Genomic DNA, 19860 nt, shown 5'->3' on the forward strand with positions numbered 1-19860 from the left:
CTGTAAAAACCAAAAATACTGTGTCCCAAGAGCAGGGAATTCATGATTTCGGGATGCCTGCGCTGAGCACAAAACCTCTTGCAGCAGCAGCGGCGGCGGTGAGCACTGCAGGCAGGGCTGCAAGGCGGACTCATTTGGGCTACCGAGACAAGGGCTAATGGTGACCACACCGAGCACAAGAGCGACTGCCACAGGACACAGATCGTCTGCTTCTCGGCTTTCAGTCCCTCTGGAGCATCCTTAGCACGGGGATGCAGCTAGCCCCCAGCAGGCGGGATGCTCCTCGGCAGCGGCTGCGCTCGCACCTGCGGCAGCGAGAGAAGCCAGCTCGGCTCCGCTCCAAGGGGAGTAGAAGATCGTATCAGCTTGCCTCTCCTCCCCTTCCTCTTACGCAATTCAGCATGCGAGGGAGTGACTTGATTTTTTTTTTTTTTTTTTCACTCTCTCAGGGAGTTGGTTTTCACTTCCTGTGCTCGCCGAGCCTTTGTCTCGGCTGGGCGCAGCTGAAGGCGCACCTGAGGGGCGAAGGCACGGCGGGGCGGCGGGGACAGCCCGCTCCCTCCCGCAGCAGCTGAGCGGAGAGCGCCCAGGTGGGGCTGAGAGCGCACGGCTGCGCTCAGGGACGGGCACAGGGGACAGCCCGGCTGCCTCGGGGCGAGCCGGAACCCGGAGCGCAGCCTCGGCCCAGCTCCGGCTCCCCCTCGCCCCGGGTGGTCATGCACCCGAGCGCTGTCCCTCTTAGCTTCATATGTCTTCTCCTTCCCTTTAGGAAAGGACTGAAGTCTTAAGTCAGTGAGAATCGGGGCGCCAAGATGGCCAGAAGGAGTCCGGGTCCGTGGTTTGTGCCCTGGGTCTGCCTGGTGCTGGCGCTGCGCTTGGGCGAAGGGCAGAAGGAAAAACCCTTCGGTGAGATGTGCCTGGAGGACTTCACGGCAGGGCTGCCGGACTGGGTGCTGGACACAGACGCCTCCGTGCAGAATGGAGCCACCTTCTTGTCGTCCCCCATGGTGCACAGGAGCAGGGACTGCATGCGAGCCTGCTGCAAGGACCCCGCTTGTAACCTGGCTCTCGTGGAGCAAGGCCCGCGCTCGGAGGAAGACCGCATCCAGGGCTGCTTCCTCCTCAATTGCCTCTATGAGAAGGCTTTCGTTTGCAGGTTTGCCAGGAAGATCGGCTTTCTCAACTTCTTGAAGAAGGACGTGTACGATTCCTACCTGGCAATGCAGAATCACAGACCTAGTGGTAAGGTGCCCGTAATGGATCCCTGCAAGCCGGGTCTGGAAGAGTATTAATGGTCACTGGGTGCCAGCTCCTCCGGCCATCCTATGAGCATTAATGGTCACTGGGTGCCAGCTCCTCCGGCCATCCTATGAGCATTAATGGTCACTGGGTGCCAGCTCCTCCGGCCATCCTATGAGCATTAATGCTCACTGGGTGCCAGCTCCTCCGGCCATCCTATGAGCATTAATGGTCACTGGTGCCAGCTCCTCAGGCCATCCTATGAGCATTAATGGTCGCTTGGTGCCAGCTCCTCCGGCCATCCTATGAGCAGCAGTGCTGCCAAACACTCGGGGTAGGGTGATGCTAAAGATGGTGTTTCTGTGTTTTCTTCTGCCACAAAGGTTTTTCCCAAACTCCAATGCTCATTTTTAAGATCTGTGCCTCAGTTTACTTGTTAGTAAATGAATAAGGAATCTCTCTTTAACCTGTTTGAAGCAGGTGGAGTGTGTGATTAACCAGTGAGAGATTTTGCTACTTGGCAATGTAGAGAAAAAGGTGTTATTTTTCTTCTCCCTTCCCTTGGGCCTTTGAGGTTGGAAAGTGAAATCTTCTAAAAAGCTACACATCACCAGGTTTTAAAGGGCTGCATTAATCTCTTAATTGCTTAGGGGCTGAAGGCAGGATGCAATCCACTTACCTTTATTTAACAGCAGCCTGGATGGTGAGGTGCGTCTGTACTTCTCTGCTTGTTGGGGCTGTTTCTGCTTGTTGCTGCTGGGAGAGGAGCAGCTGGTCGTAACATTTCCCCTTTGGAGGTGGGTTTCTCTTCTGCAATCCGTTTCCCTGCTCTAAAAGATTGCACCTGGACACAGAGAGCCAGGTGGAAAAGGAACTAATCTGAAGCTGGTCACCTGCCATCTCCAAAGAATTGCAGTGTGCTCAGAAACACTAAAACCACAGCAGCTTCTCCTTTTGCCTCCTTCTGTTTTGGTTGAAGAGTAAGAAGGCTGACATGTTTCTAGCCTGGCTGGGGCTTTGGCAACCGTAACCCGTTTATCATTTGTTGGTCCCTGGGCAGGGCTGTTCGGGATATCTCTATGGGTAATCCTCCCCACACCCCCTCCCAGCCCACCTGTGGGAAGGAAAGGATCTGTGAAGATGGCAAGGGGAGCATCCAGGTGGGTGCAAGGGCTTGATGATGTGAGCTGAATAGATCTTTGATCTTCTGCTGGGAAGTGCCAGCCTGAGGCCTCGTGGGTGCTGGAAGTGGGAAATGGCCCCAAGCTCCACAATGACCACTTCTCTATCCTGAGTAGCAGTGTGAGGCTTTGGAGCAGGGCACAACTTCTCTGAAGCGGCCCTTGGGTGTTGCTGGTTTGAACAGCAGTGTGGCAGTGTTGGTCCTCCTGATCCTCTGCTCATGGCTTCCTACTGGATTTTAGGGCTTTTTGTCAGGGGTCTGACTGTTTCAGTAGTTCCCCCACATCTCTGTTCCAGGCTTAAAATCCTTTTCACAGGAGCTGCAGTTAGGGAGGAACTGAATGCCACATCACCAAGACTGGAGGTGGCATGCTGGCAGCTATCTAAACTCCTATATGCTTTGCTGTAGGAGGAAAAGGGAATGCATCATCTCTAGTACATCCTGATTTCACAAGATTAGATTAAAATACAATGAACTCTTGAGCAATTCAGCCTCTTTACCTCTGTGGAGCAGTGCCTCATACAAGAAGACTGCAAGGCCCTTGTCCCTTGGCTGGTCCCAGGACCTGGCATTCCATGTGTGCAGATCTTTAGAAAGTGTCCCAGGGTCACTGACCTCTCTGTGTGACCAGCAGTGACATGTTTGCTAAAATATGGCACCGAGCTGCAGCACCCCAGATCCTCCCCTGGTGCTCCTTTCACCGATCCTGGCATGGCTGTGGTGGAGCAGGAAGACCCGGGAGGGTTTATCAGTGAGAGGTGAAAAGCACTCCAGAAATGCAGTTTGGGTGCCTCTCCTTACTCACATGGGGCTTGTGCCTCGGGCTGCTGTGGGTGTAGGAAGGGCTTGGTCTCTTCTGGAGCTGCCTTTGTCTTTCAGAGGGTGCTGGGTGCCAGGCAGGTCTCCAGCTGTAGTGACAGACACTGGGCACTCACCGCTGTTATTTGGGTCAGGCTGCAATGTTCGTGCTGTGCTTTTATTGTGTTTCCCTCCTCTCTGAATATTTTAGGCATTGTCTTTGATACCAAAAGCTTTTTGAATAACTTTGAATGACACTGGAGGGCTAGCAGGGGAAAGAGACCAAGGGAGTTATGTTACTGGATAAATAACTTAGTCCTCCTCCCTACAGCAGTTGATGAGATACTTAAAACTGTGCATGTCCATTTTGATTCAGATATAAAGCAAAAAAATCCAGAGCAAAACCCCAAGCCCTTCCAGCCATGATGCTGGAATTGGGTGCATGCAGGACCTGTCTGGACAGGAAGGTGGATGCCTGGCTGTCAGTGAGGGGGAAGAGGGGAAGGGCACACTGGGGCAGGTGCAGGAGCCTCTGGGCACTGAGCGTGTCTGCCTGGCAGCATAAGGGAGCTCTACAGCATTTTTGCTTCTGGGCCTTTTAGGGATGCCTGAGGAGGCTGGGTGAAACAAGCGTTAAAGGAAGCTGGTTTTGGCATGTCAGGTCTTCCTCCCAAAATCTTGGCCCAGGTTTTGGACTGGAGACAGAACTGTGTTGTTTTCCTGCTGTTGCACTGTATCACTGCTAAAACATGAAGTTTTGTGACTACTCTGTATCCCAGGTTACTATCAGCCCCCTGATTCTGGCCCTAAGGGTCTGCAGGAAGCTTATCTGCTGCTTTATCATGCATTCCTTTCCTGTATGCCTGCTGTCAGGTGTCCTGGGAGCCTTTACCTGTATCACTCTTTCAACACCCTCTGCAATGATAAGAATTAAATGCATGTTTTTTCTAGTGAATAATGAAATACCCAGTGAGTGATTCCAGTGGGTGATATTAAACAAAAAAGTCACAGGTTATAAGACCCACACTACTACTGCTACTACAGGGAGCAGACCTGTTGAATTAAGAGGTTTATATATGTTTAGGAGGAGACTAGGTAACACTTGAAAGAGAGCACACAGCTGGGGGCTGCTGAATGGACAAATTTAATCTTGGAGTGTTTCTGGAGCCTGATGGAAGTAGCTGGAAGAGCATATTCTTGCAGTGCTCTTGCTTCTGTTCAGAAATCCACAATGATGGATGGCAAGTGAACACAGGAACAGGGGAACCTGTTCTAACCCACTCTTGCCACTCTTACATTGTTATGACTTCAGAAAAACCTGTGGGTACAGTCAACAATGAATACAGCTGAAATCTGGATTCTGCACATCTTCTGAATGTATTTTCAGCGTTTTGCAGAGCAGGAGTTTCTGAGTTCTTCATAAGCTGGTGACGACAGCTTGGCACTGTCTCTTGCCCGTTTCAGCTAACATACAGCCTGAAGTCTCTGATGTTATTGTTAAAAGGCACAATCTTCTTAAATGATTCCTGAGCCTGAACTTTGGTGCGAGTTTTCTGCCTGGCTCATCCGGGAGGGGCAGGCTCACCATGCACTTTATTGGTTATAATGGAGCCCAGTGTTTAAGTAACTAGCCCAGCTTATTCTGGTCTAGGCAAACCAGTTTTGGGTGTGAAACTGGAAAATAACCTTCCTGAACCTTTGTCCATTTCTTGAACTGAACCTTTTGTGGTTGTTTTGAAATGCTCAGTGACACTCTCCTACTCCTGTTGAATCCAAGGCTTGTGAGTGGGAGACAGAAAGAACCACAGGGCTCTGATCAGATATGTCTGCTCCTGCCTCACCATGGAGGGAGATTTGCAGGCTAAAACTTTGATAATGCAATTCAAAAGGAGAGCTCCCCAAGAGTAAAGCTCATCCCTCCTCAAATGTTTGGTCCTATGCTGGTTTCCATTCTGTGGACAACTAAAATACTAAAATGAGCAGCAGTGGCATCACAGCTGGGGCTGGGACAAGTCCCCTTTGGGGGATGCTGTTGAGCCCTGAGCCAGCAGATGGGAATTTGCACAGTCAGTACCCACAGCACAGGTTCAGAGGCTCATGTGTACTGGAAGGGTCCTGGAAGACCAGCTGGTCCAGCTCCCTGCTCAGAGTGGGTGATGAAGGCCTTCCACTCCACTTGCTGTGAAATGAGTGAGTGTTTGTCATGCAGCATTTACTGAAGTGGCTACATCATGTCCTGTCTCCAGAGCTCCAGTCTCCTCAAAGAGCCTGGAGGCACAAACCAATCTTCACTGAAATAGCATAAATACCTGTGGGAGAGTCTTTCCCTCTGCCTGCCAAAGCAGATAGGAGTGGTTTCCCACACTCTGAGGAAGGATGAAGGGAATCTAGTGACAGCAGCATCTTATGTTATTCTGAAAATATAATCCATTCAGTCGTACTGTATTGTTTTAGAGAGGTTAAGTTGATCTGCTCTGTGCACCACTTACAAACCACTACAAAAACCACTAGAAACTAATGCTGAGAGCTGCTTGGCTGTGCATGACTTGTTAGAAAACTGTATGGCTTTAATTTATCATGACTGTATTTGCTGCCCAGCCAGTATGAAGCCCTAAAGAGCCTGTATTTCTCTTTCTCCAGGCACTGCATTGCGTTGCCTTGTTCCCTTTTCTCTCTTTCCACCTCAGGCAAATTAATACTGTGGCAGCAGTGTCATCCTTCATTACCTCTGACCATGGAAATGGAGAGTTTTCTAGTGTGGATGGCTGTTCACTTTTGAATGAGCTCCCTGGAAGCCATGCAGCAGCAGTTTAACATTTGTGGGAAGAGCCACACTGCTGCCCACCTTCTTTTGCAGCAGACAGGTTCTGCTGGCTTCTGACACTTGAAATCTCCAAGGTCCTGTGTCTCATGGATGCTGGAATTTGGGTGGCCTCATTTTTGCTCCTGTCTCTGCTCCTGGCCCGGTCAGTGGCTTGAGCAGTGGCTTTTGTCCCTGGTGCAAACCACGCTTGTCTCGTTTGCAAGTGGCTCCTGCAAAGCAGGAGTCAACAGAGAGCTGTAAGGGCCCCTCAGTCACCATGAGAAAGCTTTCCTTCTCTTTCTAGTGACAACCTCAAATCATTCTGAGGTATTTTTAAGCATTGCTTTGTAGTCTCAGCTACTCAGGGTGTATCTGCATGAGCTCTGGAATGGAGGAAATCTGGTTTTCTGTAGATCTCAAGGGCATAAGCTAATATCTGAATTCCAGAAGAGAAAAACCTCCAAACTGTGAGCTTTGCAAGTACATTCTGCCATGGGATCTCAATGGTGCCTGCATAGCAAGGTCCCTAGTGGAGTCTCTCCCCCACTTAGATGCTTATTTTTGAAGCCCTTGTAGAAGTTAATATCCTTTAAATTCCAGTTCCCCCCTCAATTTTGGTTCAAGTTAACTCATTTGAGGTGAAGCCAGACAAGCCACTGACTGCATGAGCTTTTAAACAAGAAATTTTTTAAAAAGTAAAAACCAGGGTCTCAGGCATGAGTAGAGCATGAGTAATAAAATTTTTTAAGCAATTTGGAGTCCCTCTGTCATGCTTTCCTCTGGAATCATAAAGAAAAGCTACATCCCCTACTAATGTGTTATATAAACGGGAGAGGAAATTGTTGCTGACAATGTGACTCCAGGAGTATGTTTGACAGTAAAAAGCATGCCACAGACAGCATCATAAAGCTTTAACCTCCCTGCTAATTACAGAGTTTTACAGCAGAAACTTTCCTTGGTCGAAAGAGCATTATAGCAAAGGTTACTTTCATTTTTCCTACAGAAAAATGTGCCTTTCAGAGCAAAACAGTGGAATCTCTGTTGTATGAGCAGTTTGCTGATACTCACTGTGGGTCGGTCAGCACTTGGTTCTGAAGCTCAGGTGGAAAATAGCCACGTTGCCAGGGAAGGCTTCATGCAGTCAGTGTGGCACAAATACTCCAAATTCACTGAACTTTCAGACATCCTAAGGAGAAAAGAGATAGACTTGAAAAACAGGTCCTTAAATTCTAGTGAGCATTACTCCTTGGCAGTCACCACAAATAAAGAAATACTCTTGACTCTTCTTCTGGGTGTGAAGAGAGTCAGTAAATTTGGCTAATCAGAGATGGGAACTGGAGAAGTTGCTGACCCATTGAATAGAACTGAGCTTTTACTTGATCATGCAACCCACAATGCAAAGTAGCTGGATGTTTGGCCTGCAATTTTTTGTTTTAAGTGTATGAGCTTACGTATGTCAAGGAAAAAACATGATTTGGAGTCACGAGTTAAGGATCAGCCCCTGTGTTGTTGAAAAACTGGTCTTTTCCTTGTGCAATTGCACCCACCTACTGGGCTCACCCTGCAGGACAGTGGCAGGGAGTAGGCTGCCTTTCTCCCTGCCGGGCTCCTGGTGTTTGCCTAGCAGGAATGGCAGGAATGTGACCCCTTTCCAGAGCTTGCAGTGGTGTGTACAAGGTGACAAAAGAGCTAAGTGGTCTGTTTTAATGTCAGGTTTGTTTGTACGTAGGCCTTGTATTAAATGTCCCTTCAGTAGACTGCAGCAAGAGTCAGCAGCTGGGATCTGAATCCAGACACACAGAATTCAAACAGGAAATTAAAAGCAAGTCTGCATCAGTGAAAATAATCAGCTAATGGAGTAATTTTCTAAGGGGTTTGGCCACTAATCCTCTCCTTCAGTCACAGTCGATAGAACAGTGTAATGGCAGAGTGATTTCCATCTAGCTTACGAGTGATGGTTTGTGCCTTTACAAAAGACTCAGGCTCAGCTGGAACTCTGAGTCTTGGACTTGGTACAGGTGCTACCAGGTGGAGTTTTATGGGCTGAGCAATGCACAAAGCCTGCAATCAGAGACGTTCAGGCCAGAAGGAACTATGAGTCAGGCTCACCAGTGTCATTGTATAGCCTGTTCTTGCTGGCATGGGCAGGGATCAGTTTACATCTCTTGTACTTACAGTCTGGAAAAGCATTTAATAGATTGTGGAAGTTGCTGGTAAGATAATCTGTGGAACAGTACAAAAATAACAATCTCATGAATGGTTTTTTGTGCTGTTTTGAAAGCGTGTATGTCAGAGAGTGGGGTGGAAGATGAGCTGGAAGAGAAATATTTCCCATCCAAGTCCCACATTGTATAGCTGTGGCTAAATACACTAATGGAGTGCTTAGAGATAGTGGGAGGAATGATGGGAGTCAGTTCCACATTCTTCACCACCCACATGAGGCCATCTTGCCAAGTGAAGGGCAGGCATTGCTCTGTGCTCTTCTGCGAGGATGTGGTCCCACTCTCAGGGGCACAATGGCTGTAGCCACAGGGCCACCCCTTTTATGGTGGTTCCTGGGGACAGAAGTGCCCAGGGAGCCAGCTGGCTCAAAGAGACTGCCATAGTGGGTTGTGGACTTATTAAATTAGTGAGAGCACTAATAACAGTACTGATTGCCTATTGGTTGCTCAGGCTACAAGGGGCACAGCTGTATAAAAATGTTTTCCTTTTAGCAGTCAAAGTCTGGATTGATTTAGCCTGGAAGAATCCCCTTCCCTTGTCTTCCTGTAGTGGAGACAAGGACTGGACCCTTCAGCCTCTTACCCAAGCCTTGTTCTACATTTCTTCTGCAGATGACCACCCTCCAATAGCCCGTGCTGTCAAGGACATGCGGGTACAGCCAGGGGAGCCAGTGATGCTGAGAGGCACAGAGAGCACAGATGACCATGGGATAGTCAGCTATGAATGGAAGCAGATCCTTGGCGACCCCTCTGCGGAGATGAAGGTAGGGAGCTGCAGGGAATAAGCAGCTTGCTCATGGCACCTGTGTTCTGCACTAGGTTGGTCAGTCAGAGCCCTGACTTAAAGGTCACCTTAAAGCTTGACTTAAAGTTCACCTTGTTCTTCCCTCTTCAAGCCAGTCCATGCAGGAGCCTGTTCCCAAAAACTATGGAGCGGTCCTTGCGGTTGCCCTCCCTGTCTCACACACTATTTAGAAGTGTCATTTTTGGCCTCATTAGGTCTCAGGCTCCCTGCACAGGATGCTGTCACAAGCCACCCTGAGCAACACCTGACCTGCCTGAGTGGCCTTCTCTTAGTTTTACTCTGTCCACTTTAGTTGATTTCCTCTTCTGTCTCTGAACAATCTGGTCTCGGGCTCTGCTTCTGTTCTCTTGGGGCTTTTCCTGGACTTTGCCTCTCTTTAAATTGTTTTCTTCCTCCTATTTTATCTTGAGCTGGAGCAGAGATCCAAGATCTCTGGGGTGTGCACGCTGCCTATTTGCTAGATGTTAAAAGTGAATTGTGGCTTTAGAAGGGCAAATAATTTATTTTAAACTTCTGCGAAATGCTCTGGAAAGCCATGGAGTTGATGCGGAGTTCTTGCAGCACCTTTTGGAAGAATTAGCTAACGAGTACATCAGGCCCTCAACTGATTTTGGACATCAGCAGTGATGAACTCTAAAGTGCCAAGGGGTCTGTGTAATCCAGCAAGTGCTCCTTCCCTTTTCCCTTTGCCCTAGTCCAACCAAGGCAACTCCCTTGGAGGGGGGGAGGTCCCCTAATATTACGCTGTTTTAAACTACATAAAAATTATATATGGCAAGGCTGTGTTCTTTTGAAACCTAATCAAAACCAGAGATAGCATGGAAATGAATGTCCAATTCTATTGTAAATATAGAAGAAAAGTTTGTGTCAATAATATTGTAGCTTTCTCTTCTGACAAAATAATTAAATACAGCTACCTTATTCCCTATGTACTAAGTAAATGATTCATAATAGGTTTTGAATTTTAAAAAGGTAAGTAAAAACTACAAGTATTTCTGTTCTCTCAAAAGAGTTTTATTTTCCCTTGTGCTTTCACAATGCCCCAAACCATGAAGTATCTGATTCTGCTTGTGGTACTTGGTATCTCTCTATTGCAGTTGGGTACCAGTCCATGGGTTTGGGGGGATTGTCTAGTCCTGAGACATTTTTCATGCCAGACACCTGCTTGAAGGTTTCCATCCAAGTTCCTTTTTCCCTAATACAGGAACATGGACCTTGCATGGCTTCAGTCACTTCTTTCTTAGATGTAGTTTTCTCCTACATAAGCCTTTCTTTTTGCATTCTCAGAAGCATGAAGAAGATCAGGTAGAAATCTCCAACCTCCAGGTGGGGACTTACGTCTTCCAGCTCACTGTCACGGACACGGCACAGCAGCAAGACTTCACCAACATCACCATCGTGGTGCTGAGCTCTGAGCAGACAGAAGGTGAGCCTGAGCCCACACATATCTACCTGCAGTCCTCGAGCTTGGGTGCTGCTCTGGCATTACTGGTGCTCTTCTCAGAGGGGTGCATGGGAGAAGAGCACAACCAAGAGCCTGGACTTGCATGTCAGCTTTTCCCAGTAATAGCCTGCACTAGTAGTGCAAGGTCTCTGCATTCTTAGTGATCTGTTTTGGAGCTTTCGTGGACCCTTGCAGGAGATGGTGCCTGCAATAACCCCATCTGCTCTGCCTGTCATTGCTCTCTGCTGGGTGACACCAGAGTGGATGAAGCTTGGGGTGCAGCTGAGGTTGCAGAACAGGAGAATGTGAAAGGTCTTGTTGACTCTGGGTTTTGCTGTGAAGGCCCTTAGCTTGCAGGGTAGGTGGAGTCATCTGCAGGACATCCAATGTATCCCTGGATTTATTTATTTTTTCTTTAATAGCTTTATTTAATGATGAAAATGTTTAGCATTGCAAGTGTAGTAGGAGTGAGGAGTTCTTGGACAAATGGTGGACTAGTAGCTAAACAGGGGATGTCTCCTACCTCAGGTACCATAAAAATATAAGAGCAGCCATGTCAAGTGATGCTAAAGGTCTGACCAAAGTCCAGTACACTGCATTCAACAGTGTGCAGAGGTTGGTACTTTGGAAAGAGTGCAAGAACATTAAATGCTGTCAGTAAATCTCTACTATGCTTGAGTAATCCCCAAGGATTTTGCAGCTGGGAGATGTTTTTGAGCAGAAGATGGTGTCTTTGTGTTGAATAACCATGTATGAATCCCTTTTTGGCCTCATGTAATCTTTGAAAAGCAGCAACCTCCTGAAGCAAGGAGTTTCACAGCTTAACTATGAGCTGTGTGGGGATGCAGCTCCTTTTTTTTTTATGGATGTAGCACCTTCTAATTAGATTTTGTGACCCTCCCTTTCATATAAAAAAATTATTTCCATGATTTCCTACTCTCCTTCTCCATGTTGGTCAAGATTTTATAAACCTTTCAGACATGTCTTTTGGAAGATTTTTGTTTGCCTTCACATATACAAAACAGAAAGTTTTCCAAAGGACTTTTCTAACCCAGACCCTTTTGTGCTAACCTTCTTGACAGAGCATTGTTTGACTCCAAAGAAGGTGGGTTGGTGTCGGGGATCTTTTCCACGCTGGTTTTACAACCCGAGCCTTCAGCAGTGTGAGGAGTTCATTTTTGGTGGCTGCAAGCCCAACAAGAATAACTACCTACGGGAAGAGGAGTGCGAACTCGCCTGCAAGAATGTCAGAGGTGAGTCCTTCAAAAATCCAGCATCCCTCTTTCTCACAGGATTGGGATGACCCTAAGGACAAGTACTGCAGCCTCTTGGCTGATACTTAGTTAGAGCCCAGCAAGCAGAGGAGACTGGGCTAATTGTGGATGGGCAGTCATTGCCTTGAGCTGCCAACGTATCTGAGCCAGCTCCTGAAGCCCTGGACAGTGTCCCTGGTATTCCTCTGGCTGCAGAAGCCCTCATCCAATCTTTGTGTTGCATCTGAAGCCTAAATTCAGAGAGCAGTTTCGTGCAGCTGGGTGCCAGAAATGAAGTTAATCTCCCTCATTGCCACTCTCAAGCCACTGAGAACAATTCAGTGCTGCTCAGATAAATGGGCTGAGCCTCTGCCAGGCCCATTGCAGTGCCCAGCTTAAGAAGGAGGTTAAAGCCTGGGAAAAGAAAGACAATTTGGAAATGGTCTACCTTGTGGTGGGAAGTTCCCCTGTACTCCTCCAGGCCTCACATAGGTACAGCTCATCTGGATCTCTGAGTGTTGGGCATCCATATTTCACCTCTGTAATCCAGGGCCTCCTTCCAGAAAATATGCTCTTCTCATGTGATACATGAAGGCAATATAAAGCTGTTCTTAAGCTGAAAAAATGCTGTGGTAAGTTTATTTTATTTTATTTTTCCCCTTGTCTCTTCAGGTTCTGTTGGTGGGCGACAACAGCCAGGTGAGTCTCCCATAGGACAGTGTAATCCTACTGCAAGCTTGGGCTGAGTGTCTCATGTCCATTCCTGTGGCTTTTGATTAGGACTCTGTGGAAAGTGAGGCACTGGAGAGTAATTTCTTTAGTAAGCCTTTCACTTTCATGTCATAGGATAATTTAGGTTGGGGATTACCTCTAGAGGTCATCTGATCCAACCCACTACTGAAAGCAGGCCCAGGTTTGAGTCACACTAGGTTGCTCAGCTCTTTATCCAGTTCAGTTTTGGGTATCTCTGAAAAAGGAGATTTTACACTTTGTCTGGTCAAACCATGCCAGTGTTTGATGACCTGCATTATAATTTTTTCCCCTTATATTGGATTGCTTTCCCTTGTTGCAACTCCTGTCTGTTGCTGCTCATCCTACTACTGTGCTCCAAAATGAATGTCTCTTCTACAAACTCTGTGTTCTCCTCATGTGAGGTCTTGTGCTCCAGGCTCTTGCTGAGATTTACTCTAGTATGCCAATGTTTTTTGTCGCTGGGGAGCTGAGAACTGGGCACAGTACTCAGCACTTGGGACCACCTCTAGAGCAAAGAGGCTTGAGGCTTTTGCAGCCCAGTGTGCAGGTTTCAGTTTGGCTTTCCTAATGTAATCCCCCATGCTTGGGCAATGTCTCCATATTCTTCCTGAGTAACTAATTCTTGCTTTCACCTGCTATGTACTTCTTTCTGAGAGGAAACATGGCTGTTTCCAGAGTAATGTTTCTTTTATAAACAGGATTTTTTTTTTATTTTTGGGTTTAGGGTGGCATTGAGAAGAGACCTTTACCAGTCTGCCTTGTTTCTTGTTTGCCAGTCCTATCAGCAGCTTTTAAGTCCTTTGTAAAGTATCTGGCAGGGAGAAGCAATGAATTTTAATGAGCTGTCTGAACTGTTTCTGATGCAGTATGCAATGGGAACTGTCAGGCCCCCTTCTTCAGATGCAAGGATGGTTGCTGCATTGATGCCTATCTGGAGTGTGATGAAACTCCCGACTGTGCTGATGAATCGGATGAGATGTACTGTGAGCAGTGTAAGTACTTTAAGTTCTGGCTCAGACAACTTTACCATCTGCCCAGGAATGGGTCCAATGTAAGTTACAGGTGCTGAGTCAACACTGTTTGATGTCTTCTGTTCTTAACTCCTGACCCTGCACTATCTCTTTCCACAGTATTACTGTGTGCAGGTTCTGCCATGTCCTGTATCTCTGCTGACTGCAAGAGATGACTTTCCTTCTGTGACGTTTCCTGCCTCTTTAATGGGCTTTGACTCTCTTCTCTGCACCTATCTGTAAGACTTCAGGCCTGCCTTTCTGTCTCCTTTCAATATTTTTCTCACTGAATGACCTTACCTGCTCTCTTAGAGTGGGGAAATGGGGAAGGAAACCATTATTTCTCCAAGTCTGTCCCGTGGCACAGTCCCTTTAATGTCTTCTTACACTAATGTAAATGCACCCTATCTCCTCCCTTCTTCCATCCCTCCTCAGCTCTTCTGAATTCCCATAATCTCTTTCCTATGTGTGGGTGTTTGGTTGCCTTTTTAGATTTGCAAGCCTATGATGCATCTCTCTCGCCCTCTCATATATTCTGCACTAGTGCCCTTTTATATTTCTTAAAACCTGGAGTGACACTTTCCATACTTGTTGATGGAAAACCAAAATAAGAGAGCAGCCTTTGTTTTCCTGAGTTTTGTCTCTGTATATGTGAATTGGAAATTGGGAAGAATTTCTTGTTACTACATTTTATTTTTCCCATGTTCTTCTCATGGCTTTGAGATACATAAGAACATCAAATGATATCTCCCTTCCTCTGGCTCGTGATAGCAAAGGAAGGTGCAGGAAAGCCCTGTCTGCCCATGTCTGCATGGACAGAGGCGTTTCTTTTCAACTGGTGAGAAAAGCAACATGAAATGTTTCCCTTGCAGATGCTCGTGAGTTCAACAGACTGCAGAAAATCAATGTCACACATAGGCAAGGTATGTACCATCCAAGCACCTAGGCTGACCTCTGCCAGCTTTTGGTTTTTTTCTTCAGTTTGTTGTTCCATGGTAAAACTGCTTCCCTCTATAAATCCAAAACCAGGTGTAGCATCTGGATAGTCCCTGTACTGAAAATGAGCAAGGGCCTGTTCTCTCACCTTGAGGGCAGCTGTTGGCAGCAGGCATTGACTCTCCTGCCTAAACTTTTTCCATCCAGGTAGGTCTGATGCATGTTGCTTGCTGGGCACAGTACCTGGCCTGTACACAAGCCTACAGCACAGTTTGCTTTTTTTTTTAAACAGTGCCAACCAAAGCAGTGTGGGGGACACAGCAATGTCTGTGCTTGATCCCATATCTTTGCCTTGTTTATTAAACTGTAGACAGTAGACCTATCACAGGGCTAAAAGAATATATTCCAAGTCACTTAAATGCAGCTGGGTTGTACAGGAGACCTGAGCTGATATGTGGTTTCTGTGTCCAGGTTCTTCATGTTCCCTTCTGCCTCCCAGGGAGGACAAGTCATTTCCACAGGGGAGTGAATCCAGGGTTTACCATGACTCCTTACTCTCAAGTTCCTTTTTCTGCTTGCTAGTTGGGTATATGGCAGGTGCCAGCTCACCTTTGCATTGCAAATTTGACCAGCTGGCAACTGAGCAGTGGGGACCTGAGAGCCACTGTTCCGGCTATGGATTTCCTCTGCCATGGTGCTTGTGCTCTTTTGTTGTGAGCAGAAAGTTTTGCTGCTCTGGGAAGACACTGCTTGGGCTAAAGCACCTCTGCCTTGCTTTGCCAGGACACTGTTTGGACTTGCCTGATACTGGACAGTGCACTGAGAGCATCTCCCGCTGGTACTACAACCCCTTCCTGGAGAAATGTGACCCCTTCACCTACGGGGGCTGTGGGGGCAACAGAAACAACTTTGAGCAAGAGGAAGAGTGCATGAAATCATGTTCAGGCATCACAAGTAAGCATACATAGTGAGGGCTGGAGTTTTACTGATCAAGCTGGGAAACCCACTTTGGATTAAGTTCTGTGGTCCCAAAGAGGCAGTGCCTTGGGAGCTTTCAGTCAAAGCTGCTCTGCTGTCAAACCCTGGCCATACCCACAGTATGGTCTGTGGGGGATCTACAGCATCTTTCTGCCATGCAGCCAGTCATTTCACAGAGCTGGAAAGCATTTTGGGTGCTGATATTGAAGAAGAGACAAAGGAAGATAACAAAACTAGCCAGAGATATATCTGCTTTGAAGAGAATCTAACCTGGTATCTTGGCTCCAGGTCTCCCCAAGTGAGAGGAGAGAAATTGAGAAAATCCTCAATGACACATAACTAGCCTGAAGCTTTAAACCCTTTAAAACCCTTTAAAGCAGGGAAAGGGTTACACTGTACACTTGGTACATATTGCTTTGGAGGCCAACAGGAAGAGTACTGCCAAACTGTACCTGTTAAGAGGCAAGCTGCCTCCCTCAGCTACACAGGGCCTCACAGCCCACCCTGAGGGCTCAGTGCCATGGCTGTCAAGGAGGGATGCTGTGTGCCTTCAGTCACTTCAGAGCACTGGAAATATGCTCCTCAGAAACCTGTCTTATCCCTTGTTCCCAGCCTTCTTTGTAAAACCTTTTTTCTTCCCTCTGTGTTCCAATTCAGAAGCAGATGTCATTGGCCGAAGATGGGAATCATTTGAGTCCCAAACTGCTATGCTAAGTGAGTAACAATTTTCCCAACCAGTCTTTCTTGTTGCTTCTCCTTGTCCTGAAAAATACTTTGTCTTTCCTTGCAAAGAGTAGTCTTCTCTCCCACACCCCTTTTGAGGCTGGGGGAGCAGTGTGGGATTTATGGGATGCTGGCAGTGGCAAGAGCTGCTTCTGTGCATTGTGCAGCTGTGGTCCATTTTTTCCTGTGTCTGTGACTCAGTAGCTCTTACAGAGACTGCTGTTTTTCTTTCCATCAACTTGCATGAATGTTCCACTGTCCAAAATCAAAAAATGGGAAGTAAAACTCTTCCTAAGGACCAGTTTCACATAAGGACTACTAACTTCTACAAGAAAGAAAGCTCAAGTGGATATGTGAATTATATCAAGTGCTAGACTGGGGGGAAATGTGATGACCCTATACAACCTCTCTACAGCACTAAAAAAGCCCAATGTTACTGAAATACAAATTCTTTTAAAAATGTCACATGAAGGTTATTGCTCTTAAGTCCTAGAGATTGATTTAATCTTTAAATTCACACTCAAAAGCATCATGGTTGACTGTCTCCACTGATGAGGCGGGGGGTTGCTTGGTTGGAGAAGTGCCCACAGCCCTGCCAAGAGTACTTTCCCACAAACTCAGCCTATCCTCCATAGCTCGCTCCCTCGGTGTTGTCCCAGCCAGGAGCTGCCTTCTGTGACCACCGTTTGGTGGCCTCCCTGTTGAGGTATGGCACAGGGCTGCTGCTGCAGAAGGATTTGATATTCCTAGGGCTGTCAAAGTCATGGAACAGCCTTTAGAGGGCGTGGTGCATCTGGGAAAGTTAGGAGCTATCACTAGGGAGCCACAGGCTGGCTGTGACATGCAGCTGCCATCTTCCTTCTCTGCCGTCTGCGCAGTGACCACCGCGCTGTTGTGTCGGCTGTTGCCTCTTTGCCGGCACAATTTCTGCAGCGGCTTTTGTGCTTGTCTCATCCTGGCCACCCCTGCTGCATCAGAGTTTGTGGAGCATCCCTTCTAACGCGTTCTTGTTTTCCTGCAGGTGCCTTTGAGGTGGTGATTGCAGTGCTCCTCGGGATCTGCATCATGGTGGTCCTGGTGTTCATTGGCTACTTCTTCCTGAAGAAAAGGAAGAAGAGCAGCCACCGCCGTCAGCCTCCCACTGCTACCAACTCAACCCTCTCCACCACAGAGGACACTGAGCATCTGTTCTACAGCAGTGGCATCAAACCAGTCTGACCTACAGCCTCTCTCTCCAGATCAGCACTGGGCACTCCCCAAAACTTCTGAGGTTCTGTTTTTAGACACAGGTCTGTGCCTGAAGGACTCGTTCTCTGTGAAGACATTTGGAGCATCAGGCCAAGATTTAACTGTGATTTGGCAGTACTAGTATTTGTGATTGTCTAGGCTAAATGGCTGCTCTGCAAAGTGAGGAGCTGGGAGCATTCTGTTGCTCTCTGACATCCATCCATTCCTAACTTCAAACAATCCAGCAAAACTCTGAATTACATCCTTCTTCCTGCTCAAACCTGGGGCACAACTTTGCTCAACTTCCTGAAGGAGTCTGGAACTGGATCTGTGTAGCATTCATGTTGGTGAATGGTGCAAGCTCACCACAGCCAGCAATTTGTTTTCAGTGTCACCTTCTGCCACTCAACTTGTATTTTCCTCCTCTTCAGCGAGGTGCTCTGCCTTTCAGCAGTCTACCTGGTCATGGTACATCCCTTGAGGTCTGTGGGATTCACATAATCATTCAGACCTGATCCAAGGGCTCTCTGACACTCTCTGGCAGTTCCTGTTTTCAACATGGACAGAAACAGAAATACCTGCTTACGTCACTAGGCTTTGTTTTTTAACAGAAAAGCGCACCTAGACATTTTGCTGGCTGGCTGCTGTGTTTTAGTCTCCTGTGTACAGTACATGTTCACCATTTTTCTCTCTGTGAGTTGCCCTGGTTACTTTCCCAGTGAACCCAAAGACATTGAGAAAATATGTATTTATTCTCTCATGAAGTAAACGTCCATACTTTTCCTGCTGATTGTGCAGGAAAGCTGCAGCTCTGATTTCACTGCATGTTCCTCTGAGCACACTGCCTGACCTGAGTCCCTGGCATCTCCCAGAGCACAGGAGTGGGCTGGATACCACCAGCTAATATCCACAGGCTTCCTTACTCCTGCTGGCTTGTCCCTTCTGATGCAAGATGAGCCCAGCCCAGCTCTGGCAGGTCCAAAGCTCATGTCTGGCCGCAAGGCAGCATGTGAAATCCCCTCTTTGCCAATGTCCTGTTCCCAGTCCTGGTCCTGTATGTTCCCCTGTAGTCCCTTTGCAATGAGATGCTTCTGAGCTTTGTCCTGCATCTGCTGGTCCAGGCTTGTACCTCAGTGAGCTGAGGATTTCTGTTGAGGCAGAAGAAGCTATTTGTGAAGGGCCTGATGTGCTGTCAGCTGTGGGGCTGGCACCAATCCCTAAACTTCCAGTGCCTGCTGCTCTTGGAAAACTGCTGTGAAGAGAGAGGAAACCACTGTGTGTGTGTGTGTGTGTGTGTGTGTGTGTGTGTGTGTGTGTGTGTGTGTAAGGAACATAGCATAAATCTATGTACAGACTTTAATTTAAATGCTTGGGACTCTCAGGGCCAAGGGCAGAGTGGTTCTGGAGTGCTCTGGTGAAGGCATTCCCAGCTCAGGACATGGCTCAGGTCCTCTCAAGTGCAGTGGCAGGAGAGCTGCCTGCTTGGGCTGATGCCTGGGCTGAAAGGAAAGAAACTGCTGCCCAGAGTCTGCTGGCATTCTGACTGCAGGCCTCTCCCCATCACAGGCATCTGCCTCAGCATTCCTGGGTCAGATTCCTCCTTTTTGTGACCTATCTCGTATCATTTCTTCCATCTCTCTGTTTTTCCCACAGCCTATCGTGGCCTATGCAATAAACCTAATGTCTTGATTTATTTTTTGTGTGCTTACTCTGATAATAAAGAGATGTTTGTCTTATCTGGCTTGGGAGTGGTGTCTGAGGAGCGATGGCCCGCAGAGGGTGCAGGTACAGTTCCCATGCCTGCTATCTCACAGCCTTTCATCTGCCCCAGCTTTGGGAACTCAGGAGAGCTGCTGCAGCAGCGGGCCCCTGGCAGCAGTGGGGAGGGCTGCAAGTGGGTGTGCAACATCTGTGGGTACCTGAAGAGGAAACTCCTGCAGGAGGTGTTCTGGGAGAAAGATTATTACCCACTAAGTCACCCAGAGAGCAAGGCAGGGTGTAACCTGAAACTGGGCTCCAGCTGGTCAGACTGGTTTGGGCTTTGGGTCTGAAACCAAAAGCAGACACTATTCTTTAGACAGGAGTTGCTCTGTGTCTTCGGGCCGGTGATCACTCAAGAACTGCCATGTAAAGTCAGCTAAGTGTAACTGGCTAATTGGCAGTGGGTTTGTCCAGCAACCAGGTGGGCCTGCCCTGCTCCTCTGACCCGGCCACCCTGGCTGGGCTCCGAGTGCTGCTTGCAGCAGGAACGCTTTCTGCCCGCACTGCTCTGGGCTCTGGGCTTTGCTCTGGCCTGAGCACGACTCTGCAGCAGCCCTGCCATCGTGCCATCTCCAGCCCCTTAGAGGTGTGAGTGCAGACATTTTCCCTCCTGTCCCCTGAAGTGCTGCTCCGGGGGCTCAGCTGGGCCGATGGGGCCGCTGCTCCCCTCCCGGCACTGACCCCTGGCCTGGGAGCGCCGCTGAAACCACGAGTGCTGCACTCGT

The 19860-nt window shown here is 47.9% G+C and overlaps 1 protein-coding gene across 1 annotated transcript; it reads left to right on the plus strand.

Moving 5' to 3' along the window:
- The first annotated feature begins 466 nt into the window (after window positions 1-466).
- SPINT1 (serine peptidase inhibitor, Kunitz type 1) lies at window positions 467-19110 on the plus strand. The gene is made up of 11 exons (XM_063159031.1): window positions 467-590; window positions 770-1242; window positions 8858-9009; window positions 10338-10476; window positions 11577-11747; window positions 12420-12446; window positions 13367-13492; window positions 14383-14433; window positions 15230-15400; window positions 16082-16138; window positions 17169-19110. Exons 2-11 carry the CDS (start codon window positions 813-815, stop codon window positions 17363-17365), a joined length of 1521 nt encoding a protein of 506 aa, XP_063015101.1. The 5' UTR covers window positions 467-590; window positions 770-812; the 3' UTR covers window positions 17366-19110.
- Window positions 19111-19860: the final 750 nt, after the last annotated feature.

This window comes from Melospiza melodia, chromosome 6, assembly GCF_035770615.1.
Source record: "Melospiza melodia melodia isolate bMelMel2 chromosome 6, bMelMel2.pri, whole genome shotgun sequence".
Classification (NCBI taxonomy): Eukaryota; Metazoa; Chordata; class Aves; order Passeriformes; family Passerellidae; genus Melospiza; species Melospiza melodia.

Bases quoted from the DNA above. Each gene is read 5' to 3' on its own strand.
- SPINT1 (XM_063159031.1), top strand. From the start codon at position 813: ATGGCCAGAAGGAGTCCGGGTCCGTGGTTTGTGCCCTGGGTCTGCCTG. The intron at 9,010-10,337 runs GTAGGGAGCTGC...TTGCATTCTCAG, and splicing joins ACCCCTCTGCGGAGATGAAG to AAGCATGAAGAAGATCAGGT. The intron at 14,434-15,229 runs GTATGTACCATC...TTGCTTTGCCAG, and splicing joins CAATGTCACACATAGGCAAG to GACACTGTTTGGACTTGCCT.